This window comes from Corvus kubaryi, unplaced genomic scaffold, assembly GCF_017639235.1.
Source record: "Corvus kubaryi isolate FWS band 111438036 unplaced genomic scaffold, C.kubaryi_AGA036_p1.0 37284, whole genome shotgun sequence".
Classification (NCBI taxonomy): Eukaryota; Metazoa; Chordata; class Aves; order Passeriformes; family Corvidae; genus Corvus; species Corvus kubaryi.
The window spans coordinates 4,168,778-4,184,601 of record NW_024581088.1 but is presented as its reverse complement, the minus strand read 5'-3'; the positions used below and the strand labels follow the sequence as shown (position 1 = coordinate 4,184,601).

The following is a 15,824-nucleotide window of genomic DNA, read 5'->3' as shown; positions in this document are numbered from 1 at the left end:
GGCCCGGCCCGGCCGCTCCCGTCTCTCTGCCCGTGGCGTAGCGGTCCCCGCCCGGAGGAGGCCGCGGCGGCGCCGCCCGCCGAGCCATGGCCCAGCCGGGCCCCAGCGCCCCGACCGAAGGTAAGGCGGGGGCGGCGGCGCGGCCTGCGCACCCCCGGGCTCGCCGGAGAGCCGCGCCGGCCGCGGGGCGAGGGCGGCGGCCTGGGCGCGATCGGCCGGGCAGGGTCCGGGGGGCCCGCACGGAGCGGGGACCCGCCGAGAGGGAGCGGGGAGCGCCCCGAGGAGCTCGGCCGGGAAGGCCTTGGGAGGGGGCGGGAGGCAGCGCAGGTGGTTTTTTAGGCTGTAAATGTAGAGCAAGGGCGGCTCCCGGCGCGCAGGGAGCGGGGATAACGCTGGGAGGGACGCGCTGCCACCGGGGAACGGGAGCCCAGACTCGATGGGACGAGGCCTCCCCGCCCTGACAGGGGAGGGGAGAAGGGTGGCGATGTATCCAGGTAGACATGGATCCGGCGGGTGGGACTCCTCATTGATTTGGCCACGGCGGGGGATGTTTGGCTGTGTTCGAAAAGGTACCTCGGAAGGTTCAGGTCGGGATGTGCAGTGAGAACAGTGCATTCCTTTGCTGCAAAAGACAAAGAAAATAACAGATCTTCTCTCAAGGTGGTACGTACCTGTGCAGAAGGAAGCTAAGGTTTCCTGGAAGGTTGCTGCTGTGGAAAGGTTATTTCTTTCTGGTTTGAGAGGAATTGTGGACGTTTTTTACCTTGGAATAGGTTACAGAACTGTGTGCATGTAAAAAAGCTGTAGGTAATGCTTAGCTTGGAAGGTGAGGTTGAAGGGACAGTGTTTACTGAATGGGATGTATGGGAAGGGGTGGGGAAAGCAAGGATTTTAAGTTTAGGCTGGTCGTAATGTAGATATAGGAGAAGTGGAGAGATGTGCAGAATCCTTCAGGATTGGTGCTTACCCAGCCATTGGACTAGGCCAGGGCTCTCCTCTTTTAGAGAGCAGTTGAGTTTCCTTGGGAAAGCACTCTGTTAGAAAAGGGCAATGATGTATTCTTAATTATGCATGTCTAGGGAATTGCGTGGGCTTTTTTTTTTTTTTTCTTTTTGTGGAGTTACACGAGAAAGTGCTTATCCTCAGGGATTTCAGCCTGCCTTTTAAAAGTTTTAATGATGAAGGTGCTTAGATTGTGGGGTTTTCCCTACATTAAGGTCAGTCATTGCTTGTCCTTCGAGAGCACTGAGGGGAAGGTGAGTTTCTCTGCTGTCATGCTTGTAAGGTCAGCGTTGGTAGGGGTTGTTCTCCTGTACTTTGTGGTGAATAACCATTGTTTATTGTTCTTCAGCCTGTTCTTCTGAGAGCTGCAGAACAACTTCCAACAAATTTTCTCCTTGGCTCTTGCAGACTGTCTCACTGCAGGTGTGCAGGGGAACTGTGCAGTGTACAAATGTTGGGTGCCTCTTGAACAGGAAAGGTAGTTGTAGGTTTGTAGTGTATTTGAAGATCCATGTTGGATATATTTTTGTTGTTGTTTAAAAGGAAGGTGAAGAGGTGCAAGTAAATTTAGTGGTTTGATAGGTTGGTGAAGTCTGTCTTACAAGAGGCATGGATTGCTGTCTTTTTCCTTCTCCCTAGCTGTGGGGAGACGAGGATGCTGTAGATGAGGGAATGGGCTGAAAGCTGGATGGATTCTGAAAGTGGTTGCTGTGTCCTACACTAATGAATTGGAGCTCCCAAAAAGGCTCCTCTCCCCATCCTCCTTTGGCAGCCATAGGACCAGTTTGGGGGTTTTTATCCACTTTGATTACTATACTGTTGTTCTCATCTGTGTTGGCTTTTTTTTTTTCCTAAGTAACTTGCCAAAAGTGTGCCTTGAAACTGTTTTATTTCAATGTGGAGAAAATTCAAGAAATGAATTATTTAATATTTTTAGTTGTCTGCACTGAATTTATTGCGTAAAGGAGTAGCGTAACCTCTGATTTAAGATTACATGGGACAAAATAGAACTGGATTAGTATGTTCCCCTAAGGAAAAATAATGGCTTTTTATAATTACTTGTATTGATTATAAATAACTTATGCATTCTTTACTCATGCAAGCCACATCAACTATGATTTGTTTTGTGGAAAGCAAGTATAAAAGAACTACTTTCTCTACTGTGGTAGAGAGGAATTAATGTAGAATTTGTCTTCTATTCTAAAGCCTGTACTGAAATGAAAATGGGCCCAAGTATAGGGGAAGGAATAGTGCAGAGAAATAGGAAAAGAATGGGCGTTGTGTCCTACCCTGGCTTTGTACTTTGGATTAGTGGAAACGTTAATAACCCTTTAATCTGGTGTGTGGGGTTACAGAGTTTCTATATGATAAGGATCGCAGAGAGGCCGAGGGCAGCCCTTGGCTGTGTGCTGTGAATTGTGAGCTCGTGATGTTGACCTGTGCTGCAAGTAGGTGTGTGCTGCCTGCTGATCCTGGTCAAGGGGCTTTTTGGGGAGATTTTAATTTATATGCATTGTCTAGATTGCATTACCACAGCAGTAACACCTTATTTTTCAAAATATTTTTTCTTTGGATATAATATTAAAAATTGAAACCTCTCAGGCTCCCTGGGTTTAGTTTGGATCTGGGTGCTTGCCCTCTCTGAATGTAAGGTTACCAAACAAAATGTGTTGGCGTAGTTTTTCCCTATCAGAGTGCTCAGGATTTAGTATAATTCCCCTTCTCATTTCTGGAAAACATTTCAATGAAGGAACTGCAGTAACATAAAACACTATTTCTTCAATACTAAAGTGAATTAGAATGATAGGCCACTTATTAAACTCTTCTTACTGCTCTAAACTTAAACCATTAGTACAGTCAGATTGATAATTAACATATCCATTGATATTGTTCAGTGATAAACTGTTAATGGCACAGTCTATCAGATATTTTAGTAAGAATTTGCTGGCACAAAGAATTGATCCAGTGTTGGAGTAACTTAGGCCAGTAAAAAGAATCTGTGGTGGGAGCTGTGCCAGCTCTCAGTGGAGAGAACTGCTCAGCTGTAGATGGAAGATTGGAGGATGTTGCCATATTGATTTTGGTGCCACCAGCAGGGCCGTGATCTGCTTTATGTCCCTGTGTCAATAATTCAGGATCCCAACAAGAGCTGGGATTTGCTGTCACTGTCACACACCCCAGGGGCTGAGTGATGATGGTGGAGAGGTCAGGGATGTCACACAGAAAATTAACTAACAAAACCTTCGGTGCTTTTACATTTCTAGTTATTTTTCTTGTATGTATATCACTTTTAAATAAAATTAAAGTATCTAAAAATGCTATTACTCATCTCCAAGCTAGGTGTGGTTCATAGGGGACTGGCTGTGAGTGCTGATGTTCAGCTTCGCGTTGTTGATGCAACTGTCAAATGTCAAACTCTTAGCTCTTGTGGAGTAACTTCAAAGTTGTTGGTACTTTCTAAGAGGCAAAAAAATTTTTCCCTCACTTTCATTTTGCTTGGTCCTTTTTTGTTACTATTCAATAGTTACTAATATTAATAAAACATATATTTTAATTAAAGCACAAATATTCACACCTTTTTTTTTTTAGGCTGTGTGTTTTTCTGTCATTTTAGTGGACAAATCTGGAATTTGGTTTAAAAAACAAAACAGACACCTTGAATGTACATGTTTCCTCCTCTTATTGTTTCTAGGGAAGTTTTGATCTGGTCAGCAGGTCAGTTTGCTCTGAAGTGGGAATATCCACATTCAGAGTGTCTGTTTTCCTGTCAAAGTCAAATTGCAAATCTCTTAATTTTGAAAAATACCATGACCATGTTATTTATCATTACCTGTTGATCTGCCAGAAGGCACAACGAATATGCTTTAACCTGTGGACTGACTCTTTCTTGCATTTTGGACACTGGAAGATAGAAATTCTTTGCCCATTTTTAATTGCTTCTTGGCCACTTCACCATTGTCACAGAGAAGATGGACTTAGTAGTGTGTTTTCTTCCCTTCCTGGTGCCTCGGGATGCTCTTAGCTGCTTTCCCACAGCCCTTGGTGGGTGGACTGGATTCCCACTGTGAAACTAGTTTGTATGCACTCCCTTGAAAGTGATTGAAGAAGGAACTTTGTTTTAAAACTTTCAAGAAGCTAAACCAAACAACTTCTCTCTGTGGGAGTGGACCAAATCCCGTAGGCTTCATTATGGGTGATAGACTGGCAGACTTGCTGGGCTTTCACTCCAGGCATTTTATTAAAAAGTGCTTCTCAGATGTGAAGTTTTCTATCCTAAATTTAGGTATTTTAACTACATACTTTTCTTCTTAAAAAATACCAAATATGTAGTTTAAAAAAAAAAAAAAAAAGCCTGAGTTTGAGATTATGGCTTGACTCTGACTGAAGTCTGTCAAGATAAGAACAGGTAACACTGATAAGCAGCGCTTACTAACCAGGCTGCTGTGAAAGCCATTGTGTGTGTTCAGAGGAACTTGTTTCACACCAAAGGTCTGGTACTTCTCTGTGGTTCATCCTTTACTTGCAGAGTTGGTTTTAGCGTCTGATTTAGTGGTGGCTGAGTTAATGGCACCCTCTGCAATTTATTCTATAAATAGGGTAAGCATTGTGTCATTTTAGTCATAGTATAGTCAATTAAGCATGATGATGAATTATCTCTGGAAAACTTTAAATCATCTGATATTTTTGTGTAAATTGGCATAGGAAGAACAAGTGAGCAGTGTACCCTTAGTTAATATTTCTGTGTCTTCCAGAAGGAGGAGGGTTTTTTTTTTACCTGAAAGATACCTGGTGCTTGAGAAAACTTTGGAGTTGTCCTGTTGCTCTCTAAGCAGTGCCTGTAGCACCTTAAAAATGCAGAACTGCAGCATGACTGCTGATATAATGAGGAATTGCGTGTATTTTTTTTTCCCATTCATGTCTCCTCCTGTCAGCCACAACTCCCCTTGGTGTTCAGCTGACTTGTGATGGTGCTTCCCTCCTTCCTGTCTCTATCCTACACTTCTCTTCCCAGGCCTGATTCCTTCAATACAATGAAGGGGGAAAATAAAAGCTTTTGAGTCACCTTTAGGTCTGTTTCCATCTCCTCTGGCAATTCCTGCTTCACACAGCGGAGCAGCAGAAATGTGGCCTTGCTTGCTCTTCGGTCTCAGGTTTTTGCTCCCTCTCTGGTCAAACACCCAGTCATTGACTGTGTCTTGGGCAACTGCTGCTCTTCAGCAAGTCCTCTGGTTTCCTCAGCCCTCCTTCCCGGCCACCACCTCAGCTTCTTTAATATTGCTCTCCTTGTCTTTTGCAACCTCCTGTCTGTGGGTGTCCCCTGGACCTTGCCCTTGTTTTGGCTGCTCCAGGCCTTGCTCTGCTCTGTGGGATCATACCCGTCCCTCCATTCTTCCTCTTCTAGAGAAACTCGCATGACTGTGCAAACTTCCTCAGTGAAAAAATGTCTTTTCCAAGCAGTATGGCTCCCTAGCTGTGCTGAATCTTAGCTTATTTGCTCTTTTTGAAATATATTTTTTTTTATTTAACAGCTTTCCAGGTTCTGTTACTAAGGAAGGAGGATCTCCTTGTGCTTTACTCTTGGTATAGAGAACTACTCATCTGCTTTCCAGCCCTGCTGTATACATGTTCAAGTTCTGAGTGTTTTTTCAGAACAGACTGTAGAATTTTGAGGCAGTGAACTTTGGTTGCCTAATCATGAGGTTGGCTGACATCTAATTCTTTAATACCTTGGTATCTTTATTTTTAAACTGAAGTAGCTAAGTGCCTCACCGATTGCAAAAAAATAATTGCTGAAAGTTAACTTACGCCTCTTGGAAATAGAGGTAGAAAATAGAAGCATCCCATCTTTTGACTATCAGAGTGGTTCTGAAAGTTGGTATCAGTAGATTGCAGGACAGGAAACAGCAGTGCTGTGATCTGCTCATTTGGTTCTGTGTGCAGTTAAGGGCCCTGTCTTGTGTGTCTGGCTGCTTTAGGGACTGAAAACTAACCAGAATCTTGGAGTAAAAAACCCCCCAGCAGTCTGATTTTCAGTTACTTAGTAAGCCAAAAGCACCTTGCCTTACTGTGGTGAGTCACCCTGAGAAGAAATTTTAATTTGGGTGGGATTTTATTAATATTTATCATGTTGTTTCTGGAAGTAGTTTTTAATAAAACCGTGCAGCGAAAATGCTGTAGCAGGTAGAAGTTATACATGGCAAAGTGAATTGGAATCAATAAGTGGAAGGCAATGGTAGCGTTAACTGTGTGTATTCCAGAGGGAATAGCCTGGAGGTGAGAGGGAAGGATTACCTGGGGATCAAACCAAACCAGCTTTGTCGATTCTAATGGTGTTCCCATGCCTTTAAGCCAGTGACCTGAATAGACTGTGTGGTTTGTATTGCATCTTTTGTCAATACGTGTTTTTAGCTTACAGATAATTGCAACAAGATTTGCAATGCTGTTTAAATGGCAGCAAAGGAGAGGAATAAGCACAACAAAAGGAGAAACAGCTCTTTCACCCTTTCTGTCGAGTGTTTCTGTGTATAACTGTTTATCCCCCACACCCATGCCTTGGTAGGGTAACTTTGTATTTGCATGGTTGGTCACCATTAACATACTCCCCAAAAGAAATGATTTATTTTAACCTATGCTACATCAGTGCTATGCAAAATCAGGAGGCAGCACCATGGTTGGTTGCTTTAAGAAAAAGAACAAAGCAGTAACTTGCAAACAGTAACGTAGATAAAACCACAGAGTATAATACAATCCTTACATCTGTGTGTTCAGCGTCGTTGCCTTAATCTACACAGGAAGAAACACAGAGGAGTGCTAAAAGTTATTGCTCAAGCAATAAGTATTTTAACCTTCCACAGTAAATTTTCATGTCCAGTATCCTTTAAGGAAATTGTCTTTCCTGAGCCTACTGGAGTTCACATTAGACTCCCATTGACTTCAGACACAAGAATTGGAACATTCATCTTACATTAACAGTAACCTGTGCCAAAATCTCTCTGATACATTTTTTCTGTGGTGTTACTTGGTTTATTTTGATGAAGTACAAAGCATAAATTTGGCTCTGTTAATTCAAATCATCTGACAGGCTGGCATCTTTATGTCATATGCTGCATCTTCTGAATTTTCTTTCAAAGATTGATTTCAAGTAAGGTTTTCTTAATCGCCAGCTTGCAATGTCTGTTTATATCTTCTCCCATGCGAAATTAATGGGAAGGCAATTAGGCAAACTCTGGATTCTGTGCTTGAGTGACGCTTCTAGCTGTGAAGATATTATACCTGTCTGTCTGGTCTTCACAGCTTCTGCTGGAGTCTTAGATGAAACTGGAGATGAAGATGTTAAATCTCAAAGTGGTGCATTAAGTCCTGATGTTACAGAAGTTACATTTGTTGGAGGCACTGAGGATTACATTTTAGCTGATGATCCCTCCGGAAGGGTTGTAATGGCTTGTTACAATGTCTAATCTAACTGCGTATTTGCTTTCAAGCAAGAGTAAATGTGAGCCTAACCTTATTGTAGAATACAAATGTTTTCTGATATATTTTTATCTACAGCTCTAGGTTTTGTACCAGCCTAAGCCCTTCTATACTGGAAACCCTCTTTCAGTTGCGTTCGTTCAAAACCTGAGTGTGTACAAACACTGGTGGGAAACCTGAGCTTTGGAATTTGCTTTCTAATACCGATTAAGTTTGTCAGCTTCCCCTGGAGAGTCTGAATGGAAATCAGGATTTGAGAAAGGTCACTTATCACTTACAAATGTCAGTCATCAAGTCTTACAAAGTAAGTTTTGCTGCATAACTACACCAATTGCAGTTGCCACAAGGGAGAGTGGGGGACAGAAGGAAGGCCAGACTATTTTTTTTGGCAGGCAGCAAGTACTTAGGTTAAACTGATTATCAGACTGTACCCATAGGCTGTGGTTTCATGTTGCAGCTAAGCCAGTCTAGAAGATTGCAGCTGCTGAAAAAAGTGCTCCTGCTCTCTTCTTCCTGCTCCCACAGCTGTATTTCCATCATTTCCTTTGTGCCAGCTCTGCACATTGGACCCATCACTGAGCCAGTTCAGCTCAGTCACCCAGTTGAGAACTACTGACTTGAATTAGTTTAATTAATTTAGTGAAAGGCCTGATAAGTATTAAGAGCTGGCATAAAGGAAGGGTGGAGACCACACAGTAGTAATATGAGAGACCAAGGGTATAGTTCTGACTTTTTTTTCCACAGTTTACTCCGATCTGCGTGTTTATTGTCACGGTGTATCAGATCTGGTCTGTGCTCAGCCAAGTGTGAGGTGTGATCTGCTTCAGACCACGTTTGAGATTCACTCCCCTTCCTCCCCCCAGTTTTTTCCTGTATCACTCCGATGCTGTCACTGCTGTCAAAGACTCTTGTAGCATGGTGGGGATAAAAGACACATGTGCTCACAGTGAGGTGGGAGTGCTGAGTTATCCTGTCAGATGACCACCAGTACAGAAATTGATTTAAAATGATTGTAACTGCAGGCTTAATCAAGCCTTCCCATTCTGTATTGCTTATACCCCTGGAATATTTTAAATGGTTGGAAAATTTCATGCTGGAGGAGGGTTTTCTTCCTATTTAACTGTTTAGGAATTCATGTAGTTGACAAGTGGTAACAAAAAACCCGAATATATAGAATCACAGCAGTATTTTCTGTCAAGAAATAGATTCTAGAGGCTTGGGGGAGTACTAGTCTGTTGTTCTCAGGGAACCTATTAAACTGCTTTAGAAACCTTACTCTAAGTAATAGGATCTGTATCCTGTTCCTTATCAAATAAAGATGTTAATTGTCTTTTATTATTTGTCCTACTATATTTATCATCACAATGTCTCCATAAATATATCTGGCAACAATATTTTCCAGGTCATTTATTAAGATTTATATCCTTTAAGAGGCTACTCTACTGCACTGTTTTTTCATGCCTGCAACCTGCTTTTCTGACAACTAAATTTTTAAAATTACTGTTCCTTGAAAGTAAGTTTTTACCCGTTCCCATTCCCAGTTTATTCTCTGTATACCAATTTGGGTGGCCAAATTACGTAGCAAGGGATAGAGAACCACAGGGGGAAAGAAATCTGATGTTAACTCCCTTTTTGTGGTGCTTGTTCACATCCATAACTCTTGAGTTGTGTATGAGTTGCTGCTATTTCTGAAGTTTTCTGGTACTTGTGAAATTACCGTAGTGCTGTCTGGCAGCTGTGCATGTGGAAGTGAGTTTCCATGGTCTTGTTGATTATTTCAGCTTTTGAAAATGTCTACAAAGATCCCAATTTGCTTTAAATGGTAGTGTCCTCATACCTATAGCAATGGTAAATTACAGAAGCCGTTGCCTATATAAATTTCACAAACATTGGCTTCTTTCTGGTTTCTTCCACATCACTTTCTTGGGTGAGTTGTATTTCACTTTTATTACCTTCCTTTGAATTTTTAAGTGTGTTAGGTTATCATTAATTTGTTCTTTCTGCTCAGAAATTGAGAAGCAGGGTACCTGGGGTAGTCTATAGCCTGAATGCTCTCAAAGCTGCACCTCAATTCTTGGCCCCATGACAAATAGTGAGACAGCACGAGATCTCAGACTAGTGGTGTCTTGGGGGAATTTTGGAATTAATGTAATGGTTTTCTTTTATATATTAACTTACTTCATCAAAGAGAACAATGCAGTAGGGTTGTTTTGTGTTTTTTTGTTGGCTGGTTTTTTTTCTTGAGAGTTGAGTCATACTTTATTCCCATTTTTCTGCCTGAAGAGGATAGCCTTTAATAATCTCTAGGCGAAGTGATAAACATATAATAAGAAGTCACAGGGATTTTTTTCCTTCCCACTGCAAATGAGTCAGCAATTAAATTATCTTGAAAGAAAATCAGTCTGTTGTCTGGGTTTAGCAAATGTTTACATTTTAAGAGAACAGTTATATTAGTGGTGCTCAGAGTGCAAATTGTGTAGGGGGTCTCCTGTATAATGAAATGCATATCACAATCTCTCCCTAAATGACTCTCAATCTGAAATATTTTTATTTGATCAGAACAGCAGATTCTTGGTGGTTTACTAAAACAGACAATATACTCAAATTTTCTTTTACTGGGAAGACACAGTAAAAACCTCACTGTCAAGTGGAATTGCCACGTGTAATCCAGTTCTGGATTTTCTGGTTATATCATACAAGTGATGAGACATGGTAGTGTGGAAAAACTTGGCAGAAATATTCCTGTGTAAATACGAAGGCTCATTCATATTTTCAGTCTTGCTCTGGTCAGGAAGATTTATGTGACTTGACATTTTTGGGGACTTATTTTCAAATGCTGTGGAAGGGAATAGGTGGCTGTGCTGGAGGTCTGATTCCAGGCTGGAGGAGTCTCTGTCTGCTTAAAACACCTTCTGTTGGTGTTTATCTTGCAGGTAACGAGGTGGGACAGGCTGGTGAAATGAAAGGGGCAGGGACGTGTGTGACATGTTTCACAGCTGCATTGTTCAAGCTCAGATGTGTGAAATGCTCAAAAAGCTTTGCCAAGGGGATCACATCAGGCTGTGTAGAGATCTACCTAGGCTGGCCTAAACCTGGCAGTGGTGTAATCCAGCTGTGAACCCTCTTGGAGAAATGTGCCCAGTTCTTGGGAACTTCACCTTCCCCAGTTCTGTGCTGCCATCACTATGCTCTTGTTTGTTCAAGCAGTGACTGGTCTGAGTAAATGCCCACAGCCTGTAGAGTAAATAACCCCCTTCATAAACCCAGGGAGACACTGAGCTTTTTTTTTTTTTTTTTTCTTTTTTCAAATTGATCCTTCTGAAAAGGGCAGACATAAAAAAGAAAAATTGTTAAAGCAAGGGGAGCAAGATACAAGCACTTAGGGAGCAGGGAAAGTGCTGGTGATCGTGATGAGATTGGTAACTCTGTTCTCTCCATTTTGTGTCATTGTAGATTAATTCAAAGTTCACCAGACTGTAGCTTACTGTTGACTTTTGAAATACTCTGATATGCATTCAAGCTTAGCAACACTGCATTTCTGAGGAGATTCACTGGTGATAGCAGCAGGATGCAGCCAAAACACTTTCCATAGGATTTCATTGGTGGTGTTGTCGGGTTGACTTTTCCAACTCTGTGATGCGTCCACTGCTGCCCTATTTAAATTATTCAAAGAATTGATACAACACAGAGCATGGTTGATTTTCTTGGAAAAAAGTGCTAATCAATAGTGTTTTTCTGAAATTTCTTGAGGAATTGTTCTCCTCATCAAAACATCAAAGGCAGAGATGAATTAGAGTGAAAACTAATGATGGTAAAACTCCTTGTGCATTAAGTTGGGACTTCTGTGGAGAAGACTGTGCACACAGAACTGAGAGTTCTGATGGCAGCCTCGTTAAAAGGAGAGAACCAGCTACTATGGTGAGAAGGGATGGATGAAAAGCCAGGCTATAATGATGAAGGTAGGGGACTGTCCTTGGGATGAAGTGATGTTTCTGGCAAATGAAAGGAGATTCTTGGAAAAAAATTCAAGCTCACTTTTGTCAACATGGACATCCATGTTTAAGTGCATTCCTGTGATACTTGATGTGAGTGAGCACTGTTCCATTGCAGTCCAATGTAAATAATGGTTAACTAAGCATAAATTTAAAACTAGGCTTAAGTTAGCCTGGGGTCAGAATGACTAAGTGTACAGAAGAGCATTTCTTGTCACATGAAGTGGGCTTACCAAAAGTGGCAGTCAGGTGTGATTCTCCTTTACTGAGTGAAATGGAGTGTCATGAGGTGGATATTTGGACCCCAGAAAGCAACTGCCTGCTTTTGTGTCCAGGAAAGAAGGTGAAGGAGATAATAACAAAGCAAGGAAGTAGTTAACACATTGGGAGTACTGTAAAAAGGGAGAAAAAGTGGGAAGTGGAAAAAAAAAGGGGGAAGGAGAAACTGTGTGTTGGCCTTTTTTTTCCTTGTAATTGTGCATGAAGATGTTTGCTGTGTAAACATACTTTGGAGGAAATTACTTAGTTGTTACTGCATATGGCTATTTATCTCTGCAGGTTTCATTAAGCCATTTAAAGGACCCTTGTTTTCTCTTCCCTTTTTTCTTGTTCTCATCTTGTGGCTGCCTCATCCCTGGAAGTGTCCAAGGCCAGATTGGACAGGGCTTGGAGCAACCTCATCAAATGGAAGGTGTCCCTGCACAAGCCAGGGGGTTGTAATGAGGTGATCTTTAAGGTCTCTTCCAGCCCAAACATTCTGTGATCCTTGATTGTATTATAGAAGAGAGTCTTCCCATTTTTCAAACATCTAAATTTCTTCAGATTTTAATTACTTTAATTTAGTGATGGCTTTTCATTTTCTAAGATCCTTAATGTAGGATGTCATACAGTATTTAGCATGAAGAAGGAAAATAAAGAGTAGAAATAGGCACTACTGAGATTACAGGTTATAGCGGAAAGATGTTTGTCATTCTGCTTCAATTAAAAATAACATTACTTTCAAACTGTAATAATATATTGCAAACTTCCACTTGTTGTTAACAGAGTATTTATAGTGTGGTTAGATGTTGGTAACGTGCAATGCTCGGCAGAATATTTTTGATCCTGCACTTACTGATTTACTGCAATAATTATAAAGCTTCTGTAACAGATATGATGCAGCAAGGCTCCGTTCTGCATGGTGATATCTGCATTTGTCAGCAACACCGAGTTTTTATGGATTTGGCCTTAAATTGGTACTGGATTGTTTGCCTGTGAATGTTTAGTCAATAGAGAACAAATTGTGGATGTCAAATAACCTTCAGCTGCACAATCAGCTAGAAATGGCTGGATGAATGCAGCAGTGTCTGAAAGCTGCGCTGCCCGAAATGGGGAACTGCCGGAGCTCCTTCTGCAGAACAGCTCAGTGCTGGTGGCACTGGGGAACAGGTCCTGTGCCAGGGCACAGCTGTTGGGCAGAACCCCCCCTGGTTTTCCCCTTTCTGGGGTTGAGTTCTCCTCGCTGCACGCAGTGAAATGCTCTGAAACAGGAGGTGAGACAGTCGGAGGCGTTTGGTGCCGCTCTGAAAATGAAGGTGGCAAGTGAGAAGTCAGGGGTCATTCTCTGTCCTCAAAGTAAAACAAGGAAAGTGTGTGACCAGTGAGCTTGAGCCATTTGGCCCAGTAAATAAAATGCTTGATGCTTGTAAATGCACGTCTGAGAAAAGCAAGTAATTATTTTCTTCCTGTTTTGGTTTTTTGGGGTTTTTTTTTTTCCTTCAGTTTGATCTGCTGCTGTTGAATATCTGTGTGTAAAGGCAAATGCTGTTCCTTGAAAATAAAGCAACCCCCATTTCATCAGTCAGGAATTGCTTCTGTTTAAAATACTTATTCAAAGAGCCATAATCTGTTCCTTTGCTTCTGAGTGCCTCATGCAAACAGCTGGATTGGAGCGTATTGTAAGGGGGGAGCGGGGTAAGGGGGGCTGGTTGTCCTTTTTTCATCAAATCCTGTTTGAGTAAAATAAAGAAAAGCGTTTTGCAGTCTCTATGCACGGTCTGGTGGCAGACTTAGAGTAAAAGTTTATATAGTAGCATAATTGTGGCTCCAATATGATGTCACGATAGATGAAAATTAGCGCTCATAGAAAATAGTAGAAAGTCATAGTAGAAACTCATACTCACAGAAATAAGTATTTTTCCATATTTCTGTCTCAAGCAATCATGACAGGAAAAGAAGGGTAGAAAATGACAGAAACAATTTTTTTTTTGTCTCCAAAAAGTTGATTGTACATGTAGGTTTTTTTCTGCTCTGTTTTCATATTTCAGTTATGTTGGACTGAACTCTTGATGTCATGTTTGACACTTTAAATATCAAGCAGAAAGCTCTGTGGCATTAATTTTATAAATAGACCTGGTAGTCAAAAATAGTCTTATTGATAATCAGCTTTGTCTGTCTTAGTTCTGGAATGATCACTACATGTTTGTGTAACTGGAAACTATCATACATAAAATTTAATCCTTTTCGGAGCTTATCTGTGGAACAGCATATAAATAACTAGTCAATAAGAAATGTGTGTCTGTTCCTGTGTTTTCCTAGAATTGGAATTTTGCTGTGCAGTGGGTTAAGAGAAAGCTGTATCTTTTTTGTTAAGAGTTTCTCTTCGTGTATTGCAGCAGTTTCATGGTTCTCCTGTAAATCAATGAATCCACTCTGAAACGGATTTTGCTGTTCTTCTTTTGAGTTCTTCTGCCTGGTTAAGGCACATGATGAGATGCACTGTGCTTTGCTGTAAATGTCGGTGCTCCACAGGAGATGGGGATCCCTGTGTCTGACCTGGAGTGCCTGCAAAAATCTGTGTTGTTAGTTAAAAATAAAGCTAGTGATTTAATTGGCATCTCCAGCTCTGTCATTTGTAGCCTATTTGGCGTAATAATCTGTGAAAAAAATGCTGGCTTAAATTGTTGGCCAAAAGAATTTCTTGTTTTAGTTTGGCATATCAATTTCAATTTAAAGTTTTCTCAGTGCTATTTCAGGAGTTAAGAAATTGGGTCTTCAGGGTTTTTGTTTGTTTCTTGATGACTTAGGGCCCTAAATAGGGAATTAGGTCTTTGCACTACTGCTCTGAGGAAATACAGAGTGTTCCGTGCCGTGTGTGACAGCGGATCCCGTTTCAGCCAGGCACAGCTCCGCCAGCAGGGCCCGTCTCTCGGCTTTGTTTACTCTATCCCTCATCCGTCGTTAAACATTGATAGCTGGGACTGGGAGCATGGGAGCAGCGCCTGGCAACTCAGGGAATACTGACGCTGCAAAATGGACCTCTTGCTTTTGGGGCTGGTTTTAAGTTGATAGCCTATGATAGCAAATAAGTTTTCTTTTTTCAGCTTTCTTACAGGCCTCGGGTGAGTTGGACCTAAATTCAGAGTGAAAATTAAGTGATAAATGACAAAGGCCTAATTGGAAATCTATGAATGAGTCCATTTCCTGCCATTGACTCCAGTGCAGTTCCAGGTGGATTTTAATCTGTGCCATGTAGCCCGAGGGTACCTGTGCCTGGCAGTCTGGGCTTGGGATCACACTTGCATTTTGGGAAGTGTCTGTATGGCTTTTGTACAAATTATACCTCTGAAGAAGAAAATAATTTCTTTGTAAACTTAATCACTTAGCAGAAAGGTGGTAGTTGTTAGGGTGTCTCAGAAAATAAACTTTCTTTCGCTTTTATTTCTTATGCAGGTGCATTTGAGGGGGTTGATGTTGACCTGCACAGCCTATTGTCCTCACGTCTGTGTCTTGTCTCACTGCACTGGGGATGTGCTGATGTGTGTCCTGAGCTGTATATGTAGCGCAGGTGGTAAAACCACTTTAAACTTAGTGTAGAATCGAAAGAGCAGTGTTAATGCACAGTTGCAGTGATGGATGACCTGCAGTTGAGATCTTAGACTGCTTGTTTTTTTCAGTGTCTGCAGCTGGCCCTGACAGGTGCCAGAGCTCAGCTGTGGCAGGGGTTGATTATTTATTTATTACTTTTTAGACATAACTGACAGGCTGCAGAGAGGGGGGAATACGGTAAAAATGTAAATATTTAAATTTAATTTCCTTCTTGGTGGCTCTGCCCCCCCCCCCTTGTGTTTGGGCAGGAGGATTTAAAAAGGATGAATCTGTTGTTTCCTCAGCTTAAAGCACTTGAACATTATGCTCTTGTGGTGCCCTCTTGCCCTTCCATCCTCAGGAGAAGCAGCTCACACCTTCAGAAGAAATACAGCTTGGTTGCTTTGCACTTTCTGATGGGAGCAGCAGCACAGCTGCTGCTGTCTCTCTGCTGAAGAAAGATGGAAAGGGAATCGAGTAAACAAGGAGTGCTCGAGTCATCTTTGGGGGCAG

The 15,824-nt window shown here is 41.7% G+C and overlaps 1 protein-coding gene across 1 annotated transcript in view; it reads left to right on the top strand.

The window, feature by feature from the left end:
* Positions 1-30: 30 nt before the first annotated feature.
* RABEP1 (rabaptin, RAB GTPase binding effector protein 1) overlaps positions 31-15,824 on the top strand; it is a 47,062-nt gene continuing 31,268 nt past the window's right edge. Inside the window, exon 1 of the mRNA XM_042025968.1 lies at positions 31-120. Coding sequence (XP_041881902.1) covers positions 87-120 — 34 coding nt within the window. The 5' untranslated portion in view covers positions 31-86. The remainder of the gene's footprint in view (positions 121-15,824) is intronic.